Source organism: Mobula hypostoma, chromosome 24, assembly GCF_963921235.1.
Source record: "Mobula hypostoma chromosome 24, sMobHyp1.1, whole genome shotgun sequence".
NCBI lineage: Eukaryota > Metazoa > Chordata > Chondrichthyes > Myliobatiformes > Myliobatidae > Mobula > Mobula hypostoma.
In genome coordinates this window covers 17,907,235-17,929,355 of record NC_086120.1, presented here as the reverse complement: position 1 = coordinate 17,929,355, position 22,121 = coordinate 17,907,235, and the positions used below count along the sequence as shown (strand labels likewise).

The 22,121-nt window shown below is 40.1% G+C and overlaps 1 protein-coding gene across 3 annotated transcripts in view; it reads right to left on the bottom strand.

The window, feature by feature from the left end:
- Positions 1 to 254: 254 nt before the first annotated feature.
- LOC134337337 (zinc finger RNA-binding protein-like) overlaps positions 255 to 22,121 on the bottom strand; it is a 71,140-nt gene continuing 49,273 nt past the window's right edge. For 2 of the 3 annotated variants that reach the window (XM_063032251.1, XM_063032252.1), the window contains exons 15-21: positions 12,422 to 12,593; positions 10,920 to 11,061; positions 10,478 to 10,575; positions 9,007 to 9,102; positions 6,227 to 6,338; positions 4,854 to 4,951; positions 255 to 2,489 (exon numbers count right to left, since the gene is read on the bottom strand). In XM_063032251.1, coding sequence (XP_062888321.1) covers positions 2,307 to 2,489; positions 4,854 to 4,951; positions 6,227 to 6,338; positions 9,007 to 9,102; positions 10,478 to 10,575; positions 10,920 to 11,061; positions 12,422 to 12,593 — 901 coding nt within the window. In that variant the 3' untranslated portion in view covers positions 255 to 2,306. The remainder of the gene's footprint in view (positions 2,490 to 4,853; positions 4,952 to 6,226; positions 6,339 to 9,006; positions 9,103 to 10,477; positions 10,576 to 10,919; positions 11,062 to 12,421; positions 12,594 to 22,121) is intronic. The other variant, XM_063032253.1, reaches the window with a different exon arrangement.

The window sequence follows — 22,121 nt, the reverse complement described above, 5'->3', positions numbered from 1 at the left end:
ACCTTTAGTATCAATTATACCAAACAGAATATCCTGCCTGAATGCTGAGAGTAGCAAAATTTAAATCATATTCCTTCAGCTATCAATATTCCCTGCTTAATAGATTGTATTGCTATCAGTAAGGGCGGATGACTATTGTCAATGTTAACTGAAAATCAGCTTTCACCATCTGCCTTGTTATGCTGGCATCTGGATTTTCGTAACAGCAATTTCAAATATTTAATCCAGCGATCTGTGGAGAACAATAAATGACCACACAAATGACCCTTTGGTAAAGGGATATCATGTTGAAGTAACTTTATTAACTTACCAAAGTATGCCTTGCAAACAAATCCTGCACTTCACAGGGAAGTTGGTCACTATGCAGTGAAATTCAAAAACATATTTACAGAAATTCTGAATGCAACAAAAAGCACCATCAGAACATGCAGTCATTGAGTAAGGATTTTATTTCCCAGTTATCTTCTTAGAGTTGCAGTGTTGTGAACAGCTACCTCAAAACATAAAAAGGATCTTGGTACACAAAGATCCCCTACACTGCTCTCTTTCTCATTTGCACTTTCACACTATTTCAGTAATGTAATACATAGCCAACAAAAAATTGAATACATTTTTTTTTAAAATACCACAGAGCTGAGGACAAAGCCACATTTCCATAGAAATAACACTTCAATAAGTAAAACTTAGTTGGATACGTTTACAGTGAGAGGCATTTCCTACCTATACAAATGTCAATAGTGTAACCAGTTTAACTGTACATTTTATGCACAAAAGACTTTTATAGTTGAGTGCCAAGCAATTTTGGTGGACAAGCTGTTTTGAGTCATGATATCACCCAGTGTCAGGACAATTTAGCACCCAACTAACCGCTGGAAGGATCTACTCAGAGGTGTGATAGGTGTCACAGGGCAGACATGGCCTTTTACAACACGAGCTGGAGATTATTTAAAGAAAAATGTTCACACCCTCAACTCCAGCCTCACTACCCAATCACCTACAGAATCACATGTAACCCAATTTTTGATTCCCATCTAGTCTGGGAAACCTAATTCACATAGAAGTCTTCAAATTAGATTTATCAGTAAATTTTATAGTTAGGTCCTTTAGTATTTTTAAATACAAGAATAGCAAATTATTTCATTGAACTAGGGAATTACTTGTGGGTTTGGCCAGAAAAACATTTAAAGAAATTTTTAACAAGCTGTATGTCTGAATTACCAAAATTAAAAAAAAGATTGAACAGAAAAAAACTATTCAAAAAAGCTATAAGAAACCTGAAGATTCATAAGGTATTTTAACAGACATGCAGATGATAATCATTGCCGAGAAAAAAAACTATATGCAGAAGAGTTGGAAGAACTCTCTTTATTAATTGAGCTACAAAAATAATTCAGTATCTAGCCAAACTTCATTCCAAGTAGTTATGCTTTGGAAAAGTGAAGTAAGCTATTAGAAATAACTTACTGGTGATTCTGGCACCAATAAATAGCAACAGATATGAAACGGGTATTTTCCAACCAAGTCGAAAAGCCAAATTAGGAGTTGGCTAACCAAATTTTCCTAAAGCAATTTCCAAATTGAAATTCTACCTCTCTAGTTTGGCAAAATGTACACCCTGTATCAGTAAACAGAAATGTAGTGTACATAATGGATTGCCTACTGGTCTCCATGATCCCCGTGGAAGGCCTTGGATTTTCTAGTTTGTCATTATGCCACAAGTTTGATATATGTTAGCCACATCCAACTGAGAAGTTTCTGATGTTCATACAATTATTTCAACAAGACCCAAAGGGCTTCAAAAAGTGCTTATGTAGAATATAACAATGAATAAAACATGAGGTACTCCCAATCAGTTGCATTTAGCAGCTCTTGGCACAGAAAAGAAAGCAATGGTGACATATATATGCAGACACCCCATCTTTTATCTGAATACATTTAAAACATCTTACCAATTTTAACAACTTCATGACAGAAAGCAGCCTCATTTGATTCAAGGAAGCATGGAGTCAGCTTTGGTTTTTAAATCATGAAGAGGTGGGTTTCTGGACCAGGTCAATTCACTTGCCGAGCACTATTTGCTGGGAGTGGCATAGGAAGAAAGTGATCAAGGAAAGAGAAAGAGAGCTGTTGCCATGGGCAACATGATCTTCATGGAATGATGCAATTTATTATTCAATAAGCAATATAAAACAAATCTACAGTACCTTGTTATTCAAGTAAAACACTAAAATTGCAAATATCTCAGACTAAACAGCAACATATAAAAAAACTGCAATTCTGAAAATTTAGCATGACTTAGAACAGGTCTAGACATCTCCCGTGTCGCTGTCCTTTTTATCTTTCTTTCCATCCCCTTCCCCTTCTGCTGTTTCGCTGGTATCTCGTCTCCTTTTACGATTTCGCATATTAAACCGTGGTTTCGGCTGGGGCAGTGGGTCCATTCCAAGAACTTTGTGAATCTGCCTAAATGCGAGCAACCTTAATGCATGCTGGGAGGAAAAACGTACAATAAACATACATGGACAAACAATTAACATGATAGTCCAAATGTTTAATGTTAACAAGAGCAAGAAACATCTAAAATCCCCCAAAAATTGCAATCTCTACCTACAGCACAAAAATCTTTTCTCTATTGATTACCAATGAACATATTGTGCTCTTTCAGAATCTTTTTTTACTTTGTATTTTTAGCCTTCAATGTAATTTTCTTGAAGTGATTACAGGTCCCCCCACCCCCCCACTTTACGAAACCTTGCTGTTACAAAAGAGCTACATTAGTCACCTATTTTCACTAACAGATACGAAAAAAGGCAGCGCACACCCGAAGCAGCCAAGCTCCGACCCCGGAACGGCATTCTAGCCGGCATTGCTTAAACATGTGCCTGTGAGCATCTGTTAGCAAGATGAGTTCTAAGGTATCGGAAAAGCCTAAAAGAGCTCGCAAGGGTGTTACACTTAGCGTAAAACTAGACCATAATTAAGTATTTCGATCGTGGTGAACGAAGTAAGGACAAAGTGAGTTTGGCTTGTGGAAGTTGACTAAGATGATGTTGAAGAGGTTTTGGCATCCCATGACCAACAACTGATAGATGAAGAGCTGATGCAATTGGAAGAAGAAAGGATAACAATCGAAACCGAATGCAGTAGCGAACAGACCGAAAGTGAAGTCGTCCAGGAACTGAACGTGAAGCAACTGCATGAGATTTTCGCTGCAGTAATCACAGAAAAGTACAACTTTAATTTTGAAAGGGTACGTAGGTTTAGATCATATTTGCAAGATGATTTGAGTGCTTACAAAGAACTGTATGATAGAAAAATGTGCAAGGCTCAGCAGTCAAGCATACTGTCATTTTTCAAGCCTTCCACATCAGCCACAGCAGATGACGAACCTCGACCTTCGACATTGAGGCAGGCAGACACAGAAGAAGATGACCTGCCTGCCTTGATGGAAACAGACGATGATGAGATGACACCCCAGTGTCCCACCAGCCCAACCCCTGGGCCACGGAGAATGCAACAGTAGCCGGGACGCACTCAACACATCTTTAAGAAAAAAGCCAAAATAAACAAGCTAATTAATTAGGTGCCACCCGGCAGATAAATGTCAGCCCAGATCAGAGGCGATTGCTGAATCTCTGATCTGGGCCGACATTTACATGCCGGGCGGCACCTAATTAATTAGCTTATTTATTTCGGCTTTCTTCTTAAAGATGTGCTAGGTGCGTCTCGGCCACCGCTGTACCCCTGCATGCTTCGCGGATCGGTATCGGTTGGCGGCCTGGAGGGTGGGGACCACTGCACCACCCCAACCTCCAACGACTCAGCCTAACGCATCATCAGTGTGCTCAGCGCTGTCTTCCCGATTCCAGTAAGTGATACTACACTGTACATACATTATTTCTCCATATAGGCTGAGTATTTTTATGTGTTATTTGGTATGATTTGGCAGCTTCATAGCTTAAAGGTTACTAGAGAGAGTGTTTCTGCCGAGAGCGCTTGTGTGAGATTTTCGCTACAGAGAACAGTGTGACAATGATTGTGGAAAAGTATTTCTACTTTATTTAGGCTGTGTATTTATCATATCATTCCTGCTTTTACTATATGTTACTGTAATTTTAGGTTTTATGTGTTATTTGGCATGATTTGGTAGGTTATCTTTTGGGTCTGCGAACGCTCACAAAATTTTCCCATATAAATAAATGGTAATTGCTTCTTCACTTTACGGCATTTTGGCTTACGAACCGTTTCATAGGAACGCTTTATCTTCGGATGGCGAGGGAAACCTGTAATTAATTTTATTGTAATTACAAGCTGTTATGTTCAATTTCAAAATAGTTGGACAATATAGACCAACCCAAAATAAGGATTTTGTCAAATCACCCTTTGAATATAGACAGTAATCTAACTTGATTGTAAATCAGAAAACTACGAATTTCAGAAAACAAACAAAAACAAAAAATGCTGGAGGTACTCAGTAGGTCAAGTGCTTCTGATGAAGAGAAGCACAGCCAGCATTTCCAAATGAAAGACCCTCCTTCAGAACTGCTCCAATAATTGTTCAATGAGATCTTCTTAGGACCATAAGATATCAGAGAACTGACTATCAGCATCTGTGGTGATTGCATTCGTTTCGAGTCGGTACCACAAGTTAAAAAAAACTCTAAGAGCACAAGGAGAAAAACTCTAAACTGGCCTCATACTCTTTAAAAGGTTAATGAATTTTCCATTTCCTGTTTTAATTTCAGATTCTGGATGTTGGCCTTTTTATTTTCACCTCACTCTGGATGTTCGAAAGTTGGTTTCAAAGGGGGTATCTTGATGAAATGGATATATGCCTGGCAAAGAAATCTTACCTGTGCACTGGCTGTAATATCCTCTCTCTGCTGATGGTTCATGGAGGAAAGGGCATCTGAGTGATCTTTTTCACAGGGATCAAGAAGACCAGGGCCATCTGTTGCAAGCAAATACAAGATCTAGTCAGACATTATAACCAGACTTGAATTTTAAAATGATCTCATCACACAGGTAAAAATGGTCGATATGTGGCATCAAAAGTGTTGCTGTGCATATTCTATTCTTGGAGAAATTGCACATAAATCAAAATTGATTTGGCAAACTATGGAACAAGCTTCCAAAAAAAAAAATCCCGATCACCCATCTTATTCTTTATGGTTATTCTATAATCCGAACAATCTAGACAGCAAGAGATACCAACACTCTCTCCTTTGCAATGAAGCTCCATCATCTACAAGCTACAGTTTCAGTTTTTGGGTTACAGAAGTTCATTGTAAAATTTTGCACTGAGGCTAATAGAACATGTTAAAAATGACAAGGCTTTGTGAGAGCCTGGATGTAGGAACAACAGGAACCTATCTTCCAACTTAAATTCCATTAGAACTTAACACAAAAAAATCAGGCTTTACTTCATCATTTCAGTTTTAAATAGTCAATATAAAGGTTTGAGAGAGATTCACCTTTGCTAAAATGCAGAATGAAACCAACAGGCATAAGTGCATAGTAGATGTAGTCACAGTGATACAATGACATGCTGGAGTCTATTGCTTGAGTTTCTTTAAAAAACATTGAGACAGCTGGTAAAGCCTTCAATGTAAACTTAAAAGTAGTAAGATTCATTCATATTAGGAATGATAAATAATTCAACTTCTCTTCTAATTGCCTCTTCTATACCAGGTATTAGATTATAGTAGGGGCAGCCATTGCTGTACTATAGGTGAGATTTTGTCCTTTTCATCTCCTGGGCCTGAACTCAAATTCCGGTGAATATAGTTCTGCAGGAAATGATCTAATCCACTATCTGACAAGGTCTTTAATTTGGCTTAATACTGGAAATCTACTGTAGTTCAAAATGGCCACTAAATACTGATATAGTCACAGAAAAAATTATCACATTACTCCACTTGGGAAAGTTAGAGATAACCTCATCATTGGAACAGTCAATTCTACAACTAAGGGCTGAAACTGACTTGGGACTGCTGGGACACAGTATTGAGAACCTTAAATAGTAGGATTGCTATACTTAACCAAAGTGTGATGATGCTGCGAATGGGGGCCCACACAGTGGGCGTTTCATTCTTAACAGTGACATCCTTTAACTTAAGCAAAAAAAAAATCATATAATTTTGAAAGGAAAAAAAACAAAATGCCTTGCACAAGAAGATATAGGCCAAAAGACGATTGACCCCCAAAACAAGCAAGAGACACCAACCTGGAAGAAGAACTCCAGAGGCAATAGATTCCAATACCCTCCGCATTGCATCACCAGGACTCAATGGGCCTGAAGAACTGCTAATGGCTTTCTCCACAAGCAGCTCCATAGCCTGTTTTTTTTCAAAAAAGCAACGTGGAATTAAAATTGATCTGAACCTACTTTCAAAGTTGTGAAATACAGTATATACAAAGAAAGTTGACTCTTCCCCCTCCCCGAACAGCAGTCTGCATCTAAACTCAAATTCAATCTAAAATATCAAGTGTAAAAGAACTAAAGAACTGGAAATGCACATCTGGAGTAACAAAGACTAGTTCAAGCTCTGCATAAAGCCAACTCACAGTCTAAAGTAGAAGAATGGAGGAATGCTACAGAATAGGGAGGAGGAATTAATGGCTCTGGTAGCAAATGAAAGAAATCAGCAGGGTAATGGTCCGTTCTGAATGATTACAACTGTCAACCATAGAAATAAGTTGGAAGAAAGTATTCACCCCTCGTGGAAGTTTTAATGTTTTATTGGTTTACAATATTGAATCACAGTGGATTTAATTTGGTTTTTTTTGACACTGCTCAACAGAAAAAGATACTTTCATGTCAAAGTGAAAACAGACTTCTACAAAGTGATCTAAATTAATCACAAATATAAAACACAAAATAATTGACTACATAAGTATTCACCCCTTTCAAATCAGTAATTAGTAGATGCACCTTTGGCAGCAATTACAGCCTTGAGTTTGTGTTGATAGGTCTCTATCAGCTTTGTTCATCTGGACACTGCAATCTTTCCCCATTCTTCTTTAAAAAACTGCTCAAGCTCTGTCAGATTGCCTGGGGATCGTGAGTGAATAGCCCGTTTCAAGTCCAGCCACAAATTCTGAATTGTATTGAGATCTGGACTCTGACTTGACCACTTCAGGACATTAATTTTGTTGTTTTTAAGCCATTCCTGTGTAGCTTTGGGTTATTTGTTTTGCTGGAAAATAAATCTCCCAACTCACAGTTCTCTTGTAGACTGCATCAGGTTTTCCTCCAGGATTTCCCTGTATTTTGCTGCATTCATTTTACCCTCTACCTATACAAGCCTTCCGGGGCCTGCTGCAGTGAAGCATCCCCACAGAATAATTCAGCCACCACCATGCATTACGGTAGGGATGGTGCATTTTTGATGTGCAGTGTTTGGCTTACGCCAAATATAGCGTTCAGTCTGATGGACAAAAAGCTCAATTTTGGTTTCATCAGACCATAGAACCTTCTTCCAGCTGACTTCAGAGTCTTCCACATGTCTCCTGGGAAACTCTTGCCGAGATTTCATGAGAGTTTTTTTTTCCCCAACAGTGGCTTTCTCTTTGCCACTTTCCCATAAAGCTGCAACTGGTGAAGCACCCAGGCAACAGCTGTTGTATGCACAGTCTCTCCTATCTCAGCCAGAAACTTGCAGCTCTTTCCAGAGATGTCACAGGTCTCTTTGTGGCCTCCCTCACTAGTCCTCTTCTTGCACAGTCAGTTTTGAAGACAGCATGCTCTAAGCAGATTTACAGCTGTCCCATACTCTTTCCATTTCTTGATGATTGACATAACTGTACTCCAAGGGATATTCAGTGACCTGGAAATTTTCCTGCACCATCTTCTGACTTTTGTTTTTCAATAATCTTTTTGGGGAGTTGCTTGGAGTGTTCTTTTGGCTTTATGGTGTAGTTTTTGCCAAGATACTGACTCACCAGCAGTCGGATCTTCCAGATACAGGTGCATTTTTATTACAATCAATTGAAACACCTTGACTGCACACTGGTCTCCAAAACCAGAAATCCATTTAACTAAGTATGTTAAACAGCTGCACTAGTGATGATTTGGTGTGTCATGTTAAAGGGGGGGGGGGGGGAATACTTATGTTATCAATTATTTTGTGTTTTATATTTGTAATGAATTTAGATCACTTTGTAGAGATCTATTTTCACCTTGACAAGAAGAGTCTTTTTCTTTTGATTAGTGTCAAAAAAGCGAAATTAAGTCCACTGTAATTCAATGTTGCAAAACAATAAAACATGAAATCTTCTGAGGTGGGGTGAATACATTTTATAGGCACTGTAAATCTTAAGTCTCCAAGGCCAGAAGAAATTACTAAGCAAAAAATAACTAAAGGAGAAAAAAAATGATAAAAATCAAGAAGAGTTGCCAGCTACTGGTAATATCTGAGGGATGAAGAAATGGTATCTTTTTAAAATTGAAAGACACCCAATTACTACTAATGCTTCAAATGTCTTATAAAAATAATGAACTGCTGCATTTGGAATGGAACTTACAATGGAATCATTTATTTGGATTGAAGTCACAGCAATGAATCTTTTTTTGGACCAGTCACATAGACAAAATACTTACTTACAATTGTAAACTGGCTTAATTGAAACAAAGCATCTACTGGCCCCCTTATTGGCAATGATACACTGGCCATTTTTACCAGATGCAGAAACATGCCTGAAAGGATTGAGGTGAAACAGCTCGAGAACTTGCCTTAATATACTAAAAAGGGAACAGCATAAGGTTTCCACTCTTGAGGGATTATCTAATGATTTGCACAAAGCTGCCATATTGACCTCCAAGAATAGTTGCTAAAATTCAAATATGCAGGCTTATGTAACTAACTTGGGCAAGTACCCGGGAGCTATCATATCCATAGAATCATAACACTAAATGCCTTTAGGGAAAAAACAGGGTCAGGAAGGATAGGGAAAAAGAAAACATAATTTTACTAGGATCACCTCACATAGAATTTGCATACACACCCAGTCTGGTAAGGCTCCCCAAGTTGGCACACGCTGGCACAGGTCACGTAGTATTCGTATGATGATCACACAGGATTGCAAGCCATTAGCCCTCGCCTTCCATTTGCAAAGGAAATGATATTCATTTATGTTTAAACTTAATGTTGAAATGCACAGATAATATTATTTAATTCACAACAAGAGATTCAATTATACACCAAACTTGAAGAACAGTTAACTATGAAAGAGTATTAATAAATTATACTGGAGATATTCAGAAGTCAATCAGCACCTGTAGAAGATAAAGCAGAATTAACAGTTCATATGGATGAGGGTTCATTAGAATTAATGAAACGCCATTCACCTAAAATGCCAATTCTGTTTCTCTCTTCTTAAATGCTGTGACCTGCTGAATATTTCTTGCATTTCCTGTTTTGGTTGCAATTAAAAAATATAATGAAATATGGAATGGAACTTATTCCTCATGCTAATTATAAAATCAGAGCAGAAATTATCAATATTGGTCACTAGAAAATGTAAATTTAAGTGTTCTGGAATAAACATTTAAAGATAAAAACCGCCCTTTAAAACGACAGCTTTAGAATAATGCGTCCTTGTAGATCAAATAAAGACTTAAAGAACAAACAACATGTTTACCTAGTTTAGTGATGGTAACTGCACCATAAAAATTAATTTATTTAATGCAATGTTCACAGAAATTATTCTAATGTAAGCATATTCCAGCTGCACATTATCATTCTTTATTTGCCATCCTGTTTCCATTTCATATTTCATTTTTAGCATCACTCCATTTCCAATAGTTTAGGGAATATTTCATTTCACATTGAAGGCTCTTTCCAAAGATCAATCTCAGATCTACAGCTACTTTGACTTACGGCACCTCTGTACCCACCAACATGCAGAGAACAAAGTGCACATGTCAACATAAATTTCTAAAAATAGAAAAGGGAAATATGCCCTTAAAAGCCTCAGTGATAAGCTAAACCACCTGCGTTCAAGTTGTGGTTAAAAAAGTTTTGATCGGAACAATGATTGAACACCATTTTGATTTAGCAATGTTTGTGACCAACTCTTGATTTCTGAAATATGTTTAATACTTCTGAAATCCCACACATTAAACTAAAATTTAAAAAAAAAATCACTGTTGGTAAACAAGGTCATCAACTGCTATCAAGACAAAAGCAGCAAGTTAATGCCTTTATTAAGGTAGTCCAAATTCAGTTTAGTTTCAAATTCTAAGATAATTCTTTCAACTCTGGAACTACTTTATTTCCAGCATTTTCCCTTTGTCTCCTTTAAGTAAATGAATTTGATTGAGTCATTCAGTGTAAATTCATGATCTTTATTAAAAGGACCAAGCAATCAGTAAACAATCACTAATGAAGATGGAAGTAAACAATCATAAAATCCAATGGTCCCACCTAAAGCTAATGGATACTGAAAAATAAACCACTACACAATATATTTTTACCTGGAACCACTTGGCATGACGAAGGGCAGCTAGACCCTCAAGGCATTTTTGCTTGTTCAATACATCTGATGGATCCTGCACTGGGGCAGTTGTTGCATCTTAAAAATAAAGAGGGGATAGTCCCAAAGCAACAGTTAGTTTATAGTAAATGAGAGCTAAAATACTGAACAAGCCACCATTTTAGCTAGTTTTCTACAGATACAAATTGGGAATCTGAGGGCCGAGCAGAACTAAGGGTAACAGAATTAAATGAAAAAACACCATGGGAAAAGTTGTTTGCATTCCTTCTTTAGAACTAGGTTGCAGTACACTTATAATAACTCCATGCCATTGGGAAATTTTGTGGCCAAACCCCCTCCAGCCCAGTGATTCAGGTAAATGTCAATGACACACAGATTTCCACCCAACATAAGGTTTTTCAAAACTCTTGAGTGAATCTCACCCTTGTCTTTCAGAATATCATCTCGCATTACAGGAGAGGTCAGCGAAATTTTGACCTGCATCTTAGGCTCTTTACTCGTAGTCAGGAAAATGCAAGATTCATCTGGGCAGGTTTTCAGTTCATATAATTCTTCTGTTATGGTCTACAAATCAAAAAATAAGACCTTATATAAAAAGATCAGAAGAAAGATTAGAAATTAATTTCATGAAAATTGTTCAGATGCTGAGCCTTTTTTTGTTGCATAATGCAACAATGCAAAACCAGTAACAACAGAAATAATTCTACTGTGAAAAGTCAGCTGATTTCAGTTGTGAGAAAAATGGTAGTAGACCATTATTCAAGTATTAACAGAGTTAGCAGAGAGTGGCTAGGTGCTGACAGGGCTTTGTAGCCATTTTTCATCCTCACAGTCAAAACCACTTTTTACCACTCATTTTGACTTGCATGTTAACAATTGGCAAATGTGCTATAGGGTGCCCATGAAACAACATCCAAAAATAAAAAAAAGGAGTCAGCACCTTCAGAAGCAGAAAAAACATCTTCCAATCAGGTCCTTTGGTTGCTTTTCACCAATCTGCATAGCTTAAAACAATTTGGTTTGGATTTTAAAGTTTAAAATGGAAAGAACTTCAGCAGAAAATGACTTCAAATCTCAAGAACGGCACTGATTTCCTTAAAATAAACTAAATGAGCCATAAATACACCATGCCTTGCACACATCTGAAACTGCAATAACTATATCTATGGAGGGGAGGAGAAGATGGAGGCGCAACACAGCGCACGTGGTCGCTCCGAAATGATATTGGTATTTGTTAAGTAGGTACTGTGCACAATCCTGATTTGGTGGAGACAGACGTGAGAAAGACGGAGGAACATCTGCAGAAACTTCTGAAATGCCTGCTTCGCTGGGGCTCGAGAATCTCCAGAGGGGAAGGCCCCAAATCCTTGGCTTTGCCTATTGCCGGGGCCGGGGTCGAAGCACTCGGCAGAGTTGGTGCTCGGTGTCAGAGGGCTGGTCGGAGGCTCGAAGTTTTCAGATGGACTCCAAGAGTCGGCTGTGGTTGGGTGCTTCCAGGGTGCTACATCGGCAAGTTTGCAGCGCTGGAGGTTCATGGCAGGGAGAGCTTCTCCCTTCTACCATCTGCGTGAGATGATGGAACTTTCGAGAGACTTTGAGACTTTTTTTTACCTTGTCCATGGTCTGTTCTTTATCAAATTACGGTATCGCTTTGCACCCTTGTAACTATATGTTATAATTATGTGTTTTTTGTCAGTTTTTTAGTCTTGGCTTGTCTTGTGTTTCTGTGATATCATACTGGAGGAACATTGTATCATTTCTTAATGCATGCATTACTAAATGACAATAGAAGAGGACTGTGTGTCCTCATAACCTAATTTAATCTAATATTTGACATAGCTAAGACATCCAAATTTTCTTTAGTGTTAGTCAGAACACAGAAAATAGCTTCAGAAAGTTCAATTAAATTCAGAAGGATGATTACCAAGAGCTGTTTAGGCAGGTTGGCTGAGATTTTCTCCAGAAGGGTTTTGGTGGGTTTGTGGGCAGAGAGCAGGATAAGATTAACATTCCGATCTCCACGTAGAAGCAATCCTTTCGCCAACACGCCAACACGCATGACTCCTTTCAACACTCGTGATCCAATGTCACCTTTCCTGTGAAAATATGGTAGAAAATTTAAACGTGTTTCTTGGAGTCCAACTGCAGTATTGTGTCATTAGTTCAATTCTGACCTCCAGTATTATGTGGAATTTGCATACTCATAATCACATGGATTTTGCCTCGCTATGTGAGTTTCCTCCCATGTCTGTAAGATGTGTGGCTGTCGGTTAATTGACTGCTGTAAATATTACTGTTAAAACCCTAGAATGACTTGCCCAACAGAATCAAAGATATACCTTCACCAAATCACCTACTGCAGTTCAAGAAGTTGACTCACTACTATCTTCACAAAAACAATTGGAATTGAATGAAAAGTGTTGGCACTGTTGGTGATTACCAACATATTGTGTATAACAAAAGAAAAATGAACTGACACTTCGCAAAATTTCATACGCAATAGAGTTGGAGGCCATTTGGCTCATCATACTCTTGTCCTTGCCTTGAACAGACCAAGACTATAATGAGCCAAGATGTCCAAGCAGAACCACCGGCAACAAAAGTGTTAATGAGCAATGTCAATACAAACTTCTGGGGATTTGGCAATTTTATGGTTACAGGAAAATAGTATGAAGTCTGTGTACCATATACAGTGGATGTGGGTTAATTAGGGCTAGTACATTTTGGGTTTTGTAAATTAGCTTATGTTTAATGGAAATAGTTTAAAAAAGGTATTAAAAAAAAACAAACTACCTTTTAACCAAGTAACAATGAAAATATTTAAATGAAATACAGAACAAATTAGAATACTGGCAAAACTTCTACAGTAGCATAAAATTGAGTATTAGTTCCTAATAGCTATTGATGGAGAAATTCATCCAGCGTGCTGTTTTGATTGACTGCAAATGAACAAAATCAATGCAGACACCTAGTGCAAATAATGGGCTGCCTTCATACCATGCTTTTGATGACAGCATTCCCCAAATCTTCATTTTCATTGTAATATTCAAGATGATAGTTGATATTATCCTGTTTTTGAAACTGTGACTTACAGTCTGTGGTTGAATCGAGTGAACTAAACTCCAGGAGAAAAATGTGAACACAAGCTACCACAAAGACAAGCTCAGAGACTAGACAGGGGCCATGATCAACTATACTTCTTGCTGATTAAACCGTCAAGGAAGATTGAAACATGAAGGCAAACGTGGAGGAGAGCGAGTGGTTCTCAGATGGACCACTGGGTTTGAGTCGCTGCCCTTTGGAGGGGCCGCTGGGTTCCAGTTGCTGTCCTGGGAGATGTTATCAAAATTCTGAGATTTATGGATTGGACTGTTGCTCAAACTAACTGTAACTCATATTGAAAGTTTCGGGCTGAGTTTCGGCCCAAAACGTCGACTGCACCTCTTTCTATAGATGCTGCCTGGCCTGCTGCATTCACCAGCATTTTTTGTGTGTGTTGCTTGAATTTCGAGCATCTGCAGATTTCCTCATGTGTAGCTCATATTGATCTCTTTCAGTTCTATTTCATGTTTTTGCCCATTCTTTCTTGGAACCGATTGGCGGGCTAAAGGTTTGGGATTTCATGTTTTTGTTGTTTCTCCATGTTGGTGATCTGTTAGCTTTTGCGTGAGGGAGGGGTGGTGGTGGGGGTTTGGAGTTTGCGAGGTTTTGCTTCTTTTTCTTTTCATGGTGGTGAGAGGATTGATGTCTTTCTTTCAACTTCTATGGTTTTCTGTATTTATGGCCATCTGGAGAGGACAAATCTCTGAATTGTATTCGGCATACATACTTTAATGATTAGATTAGATTCAACTTTATTGTCATTGTGCCGAGTACAGATAGAAAGCCAATGAAGTGCATTTAACATCTGACCAGAAATGCAAAGAATAGTGTTATTTACAAAATAACTGCGAATAAAAAGTAAATGCTACAGCACACAAATATAAAAGTACTGAGACAGTACAATATTGGTGCAATACTGCTTAGCGCTGTGATGTGAGGTTCAGCAGGGTCACAGCCTCAGGGAAGAAGCTCTTCCTGTGCCTGCTGGTGCGGGAGCAGAGGCGTAGCGCCTACCGGATGGGAGGAGAGTAAAAAGTTCATGGTTAGGGCGAGATGCATCCTTGATAATGTTGTTTGCCCTGCCCAGGCAGCGTTTATGGTAGATGTTCTCAATGATGGGCAATTGGGTACCGATAATCCGCTGGGCAGTTTTCACCACACGCTGGAGTGCTTTGCAGTCCGACACGGGACAATTGCCATACCACACTGAGATGCAGTTGGTGAGTATGCTCTCAATGGTACAGCGGTAAAAGTCCGTCAGTATCCTGGGACAGAGGTGAGCTTTCTTGATGCTCTGCAGGAAATAAAGGCGCTATTGCACCTTTTTGATCAGGATGGAGGAGTTCAGGGACCAGGTAAAATCCTCGGAAATGTAGACACCAAGGAATTTGAAGCTTGATACCCGCTCCACTACAGCTCCGTTGATGTAGATGGGGACGTGAGTGTGGCTCCTAGCATGCCTGAAGTCCACAATGATCTCCTTGATCTTCTGGGTGTTAAGGGCCAGGTTGTTATCAGCACACCATGCTGCCAGGTGCTGGACCTCGTCCCTGTAGGCCGTCTCGTCATCCCCTCTGATCAGGCCAACCACCGTGGTGTCATCTGTAAACTTGATTATCGAGTTAGAACCATGTACAGGAATGCAGTCATAGGTGAAAAGGGAGTACAGAAGAGGGCTCAGCACACAGCCTTGAGACTTTATACTTTATTGTCACCAAACAGTTGATACTAGAACGTACAATCATCACAGTGATACTTGATTCTGCACTTCCCGCTCCCTGGATTACAAATATTGAATATTAAAAATATTAAAAATAGTAAAAATTAGTAAATATAAAAATTTAAATTATAAATCATAAATAGAAAATAGAAAAATGGAAAGTAAGGTAGTGCAAAAAAACCGAGAGGCAGGTCTGGGTATTTGGATCTGGGTCCGGATCCGTTCAGCAGTCTTATCACAGTTGGAAAGAAGCTGTTCCCAAATCTGGTCGTACGAGCTTTCAAGCTCCTGAGCCTTCTCCCGGAGGGAAGAGGGACGAAAAGTGTGTTGTCTGGGTGGGTCGTGTCCTTGATTATCCTGGTAGCACTGCTCTGACAGCGTGCGATGTAAAGTGAGTCCAATGACGGAAGATTGGTTTGTATGTTGTGCTGTGCCATGTTCACGATCTTCTGCAGCTTCTTTCGGTCTTGGACAGGACAACTTCCATACCAGGTTGTGATGCACCCTAGAAGAATGCTTTCTATGGTGCATCTATAAAAATTAGTGAGGGTTTTAGGGGACAGGCCAAATTTCTTTAGTTTTCTCAGGAAGTAAAGGCACTGGTGGGCCTTCTTGGCAGCGAACTCTGCTTGGTTGGACCAAATCAGGCCATTTGTGATATTGACCCCAAGGAACTTAAAGCTTTTGACTTGTTCCACTTGCACACCACCGAGGTAAATTGGGTCGTGCGGTCCGCTACTCCTTCTGAAGTCAACAACCAACTCCTTCGTCTTGCTGACGTTGAGGGATAGGTTATTGTCTTCGCACCATGCCACCAGGTTCTTAATTTCCTCTCTGTACTCAAACTCATCATTACCCGAGATAAGGCCTACAATTGTGTCATCAGCAAACTTATATATTGAGTTATATACTGACACGCCAGTATTCAGGGTGAGAGTGGAGGAGGAGAGGTTGTCTAACTTAACTGATTGGTGTCTTAGTCAGAAAGTCCAAGGTCCAATTGCAGAGGGATGAACTGATACCAAACTGGCAAAGTTTGACAATCAGCTTGGAGGCGATCACAGTATTGAATGCCGAACTAAAGCCAATGAACAGCATTCTGACGTAAGAGTTGGGGCTGTCCAGGTGGGTCAGGGCAGAGTGAAGTGTCGTGGAGATGGTGTCCTCTGTTGACCTGTTGGCGCGATAGGCAAATTGATAGACAAAATGAACCTTAGAACCTTCATAATTCCTAACTTGTTGATGTAGTGAAATCGTTTCATTTTCACTCCTGGCTGCTTCTAGTATCTCCAAGTTTGAAACAACAATGAGCAAAACTGTTCTACATTGCCTTACTGCTCATTTCTCACCATCAGTGACAAAAATCACTGGTTTTTGAACATATACTCGTAAAACTGATGCTATTTAAAAACTGCTTGCTCTAAGCAGTGTAGTGTCTAACAACCACAAAAGTGCATGCAACTGATGCTAGTTAGAAACTGTTCCGCAACAGTCTCCTGTCCCAATTTAGCAGCATTGTTCCTAATGAACAAAGGAAATCACAGCTATTTTGCCCATTAGCTTTTCTTCTTTAAGAGTTGTCCCAAATAAACGACTGCCCCAATTAACTCATGGCCCAGCTAACTACAATCCACTGCAGTTCAAAAGTTAATACATCCAGTAATTTCAAACTTGTATTATACAATCTGTACAGTTGTTTCTCAACTAATACACCTCCATAACAAGTCAATTACCTTGGCCTGCTGAGTTCCTCCAGCATTTTGCGTGTGTTGCTTCAATTATATTCATTATTGTATCATTTCAATATTGCCAGCAGAGGGCACAGTTGGACAAAGAATTGCATATAGTTTTAAAAAAAATTAAATCTTTCAGTTAAAACTTCATATATTTTCTAGCAAATCATAGAATTTTGAAACAAATACTCATGAGAAGTTTACATTCATCTATTTATCCATTTAATGTGATTTATTTTAACAAGTAAATGCAGCCTTGGTTTGAAAAACAGGACTGTGGCATAACTTTGTGACCTGAAGCTGCAGCTTGCATTGTAATCATGTGGAGTTTAAACTATCCTCATATTTATCTACTAGGCAAAAGCAATTAGCTTCATCTTCAACACCAATATTGCTTACCATTCTTCATTTGGCAATAAGGAACCAAGCACTAAATAATATAAACTTTTGAACAAACACAGGAAGTATCAAACAGTAGATCCAAAGAATACAGATACAAAAGTGCACGGCACAATCTGAAAACCGAATAAACAAATACCATGGCTGATGGAAATCTGACATTAAATATAGCAAATACTTATCAGATCTGGCAGCATTTATGAATAGAGAAATACAATTTCTGATTTTATAACAAAAGGGAAAAGTGATGAGAAAACTCGAGTTTTAGGAAGAAGAGGAGAGGGGAAAGTACAAAGTTCAGGACTCTGATGAAACAAGCCCCAGGAGAGATTAAATCACAAAAAAGGTTGTCAAGTGCAAAGGATAAATAATGTGAAACTCGACCAACAGCTCACAGAAGTGGCATGCTGATGTAACACTCCCTCGAACCTAGCTGCACTAAATTTCTCATTGTGAACTGAGATCAGATCCAGTCACCATACCACAAAATGACTCTGCACTTGACAAAACAGAACAGATTTATAAGGACATTGCAAGAAATGCAGAGCTTAGTTGTAAAAGAAATACTGTATAGACTGGCACAAGGAAATCTGCAGATGCTGGAAATTCAAGCAACACAGATCAAAGTTGCTGGTGAACGCAGCAGGCCAGGCAGCATCTCTAGGAAGAGGTACAGTCGACGTTTCAGGCCGAGACCCTTCGTCAGGACTAACTGAAGGAAGAGCTAGTAAGAGATTTGAAAGTGGGAGGGGGAGGGGGAGGGGGAGATGCGAAATGATAGGAGAAGACAGGAGGGGGAGGGATGCAGCCAAGAGCTGGACAGGTGATTGGCAAAAGGGATATGAGGATCATGGGACGGTTGGCCTAGGGAGAAAGGAAAGGGGGAGGGGGGGAAAACCCAGAGGATGGGTAAGGGGTATAGTCAGAGGGACAGAGGGAGAAAAAGGAGAGTGAGAGAAAGAATGTGTGTATATAAATAAATAGCGGATGGGGTACGATGGGGAAGTGGGGCATTAGCGGAAGTTAGAGAAGTCAATGTTCATGCCATCAAGTTTAGGCTACCCAGACGGAATACAAGGTGTTGTTCCTTCAACCTGAGTGTGGCTTCACCTTTACAGTAGAGGAGACCATGAATAGACATATCAGAATGGGAATGGGACGTGGAATTAGAATGTGTGGCCACTGGGAGATCCTGCTTTCTCTGGCGGACAGAGCGTAGGTGTTCAACTAAACGATCTCCCAGTCTGCATCGGGTCTCGTTAATATATAGAAGACCACATCGGGAGCACCGGACGCAGTACATCACCCCAGATGACTCACAGGTGAAATGTCGCCTCACCTGGAAGGACTGTCTGGGGCCCTGAATGGTGGTAAGGGAGGAAGTGTAAGGGCATGTGTAGCACTTGTTACGCTTACAAGGGTAAGTGCCAGGAGGGAGATCGGTGGGGAGGGATGGGGGGATGAATGTCTACTATAAGCCTACTGACTCTCACAGCTATCTGGACTATTCCTCTTCTCACCCTGTCTCTTGCAAAAATGCCATCTTGCAATTCCTTCATCTCCGCCGCATCTGCTCTCAGGATGAGGTTTTTCATTCCAGAATGAGGGAGATGTCCTCCTTTTGTAAAGAAAGGGGCTTCCCTTCCTCCACCATCAACTCTGCTCTCAAACGCATCTCCCCCATTTCACGCACATCTGCTCTCACTCCATCCTCCTGCTACCCCACTCGGAATAGGGTTCCCCTGGTCCTCACCTACCACCCCACCAGCCTCCAGGTTCAACATATTATTCTCCGTAACTTCCGCCATCTCCAACGGGATCCCACCTCTAAGCACATCTTTCCCTCTCCCCCCACCCCACTTTCCGCAGGGATCGATTCCTACGTGACTCCCTTGTCCATTCGTCCCTCCCATCCCTCCCCGCCGATCTCCCTCCTAGCACTTATCCTTGTAAGCAGAACAAGTGCTACACATACCCTTACACTTCCTCCCTTACCACCATTCAGGGCCCCAGACAGTCCTTCCAGGTGAGGCGACACTTCACCTGCGAGTCGGCTGGGGTGATGTACTGCGTCTGGTGCTCCCGATGTGGGTTCTATATATTGGCGAGACCCGACGCAGACTGGGAGATCATTTCGCTGAACACCTATGCTCTGTCCACCAGAGAAAGCAGGATCTTCCAGTGGCCACACATTTTAATTCCACGTCCCATTCCCATTCTGATATGTCTACCCACGGCCTCCTCTACTGTAAAGGTGAAGCCACACTCAGGTTGGAGGAACAACACCTTATATTCCATCTGGGTAGCCTCCAACCTGATGGCATGAACATTGACTTCTCAAACTTCCGCTAATGCCCCACCTCCCCCTCGTACCCCATCCGTTATTTATTTATATACACACATTCTCTCTCTCTCTCTCCTTTTTCTCCCTCTGTCCCTCTGACTATACCCCTTGCCCATCCTGGCCCCCCCCCGCCCTTTCTTTCTCCCTAGGCCTCCTGTCCCATGATCCTCTCATATCTCTTTTGCCAATCAACTGTCCAGCTCTTGGCTCCATCCCTCCCCCTCCTATCTTCTCCTATCATTTTGGATCTCCCCCTCCCCCTCTCAAATCTCTTACCAGCTCTTCTTTCAGTTAGACCTGACGAAGGCTCTCGGTCCGAAACGTCGACTGTACCTCTTCCTAGAGATGCTGCCTAGCCTTCTGCGTTCTCCAGCAACTTTGATGTGTGTTGCTGTATAGGCTGGGATTGTTTTCTGAGAAGAGATTTATTTGAGGTAATGAAGCAAAAGCAGTATTTCCTTTAATAGAATTGTTAATAATTAAGGGACATTAACTGAAGGGTATTTGAGCAGAAGCTATTTTCACAGGGGACGTGGAACTCATTCCCACGGAAGATTTTAGAGTAGAAAGCTGCATCATTTACTCAGATATGCGCCTCTCTCAAGGCAACAACTCAGAGGTGAAAAGTGGGATTAAATTGGATAGATTTTTTTTTGTTGAAGTCTAGTGCTTATTCAATGCACAGAGTAATTTCTTTTTCTCCTAAAGTTCTGAATCCCTTTTCAAGGATGGGAGCTTCAGTTGTGTAATGATATCAGAGAAGCTGATTTTCTCTTCTTAAAAAGACAGAAGTTATGTAAAATTAGTTACCTGAGGTTTTGATAAAAGGTGAAATGATTTCCTTTGGTGAGGCTATAACACTGAATTCTATGCAAAATAAAGAAAACTAAAAGTAAGCCTCAGATAATGCAGTACACAATGGGGTTTTGGTGGTGCCAGACTGGGAGATTCCTATAATAATCCAACACACAGTTGCAAGAAAAAGTTAGTGAACCCCTTTGCAAATACCTGGTCTTCTGAATTAATTGCTCATAAAATGTGGTCTGATCTTCATCCAAGTCACAATAATAGATAAACACAACCTACCTAAACTAATAACACACAAAAATTGCACTTTTCATGTCTTTATTGAACACATTGTTTAATCATTCACAGTCCAGACTGGAAAAAGTACATGAACCCTTGTACCTCCTTTATCAGCAATAACCTCCACCAAACCTTTCCTGTAGCTGCTGATCAGACTTGCACAAAAGCAAGGAAGAATTTTAGAGCATTGCTCCATACAGAACTGTTTCAGTTCATCAATATTTCTGGGATACCTTGCATGGACAGCCCTTACAGGTCATGCCACAGTATATCAATTGCGTTAAGGTCTGGACTCTGACTTGGCCATTCCAAGACACAAAATTTCATCTTCTTAAACCATTTTGTTGTGGACTTACTCTTGTGTTTCAGATCACTGTCTTGTTGCATCATCCAACTTCTATTAAACCTCAGGTGACAGACCAGTACCCTGACATTCTCCTATAAATTGTCTTAATACAATTTTGAGTTCATTGTTCCTTTGACTGCAAGCTGTCCAGGCTCTGAGGTAGCAAAGCAGCCCCAAACCATGAACTCCTTCCACCACACTTCACAGCTGTGATCAGGTTTAGATGTTGGTGTACAGTCCTTTTTCCTCTAAACATAGCAATGTACATTTTTGCCAAAATGTCCAACTTTAGTCTCATCTATCCACAGAACATTGTCCCAGAAGCGTTGTGGGACTTCCAAGGTGGTCTTTTGCAAACTTGAGATGTGCAGCAATTTTTTCTGGAGAGCAATGGTTTCCTCTATGGCATCCTTCCACAAACACCATTCTTGTTCAGTGTTTTTCTTATAGTGGACACATGTACAGAGACCTTAGCAAGCTCTGAAGATTTCTGCAGGTATTTTGCTGTTACCTTTGGGTTCTTTTGCACCTCCTTCAGCATTGCAAGTTGTGCTCCCAGTGTGATCTTTGCAGGACTCCCACTACTAGGGAGAGTAGCAACAGTACTGAATTTCCTCCATTTATAGACAATTTCTCTTACTGTGGACTAGTGAAAATTCAGGTTTTTATAAATGTTTTTGTAGCCTTTTCCAGCTTCATGCATCTCTACAATTCTTCTTCTAAAGTCATCTGAAAGTTGTTTTGATTGAGGCATGGGGCCTTAAGCAGATCTTTCTTGAGGAGATCAGGCTCTGTCAGTAACCTGACTTTGTGCATCATTTTTTTTTATTTAGGGTAGGGCACCTCTACAACCCAAACCTTCAATCTCATCTCATTGACTGGAATACCTGACTC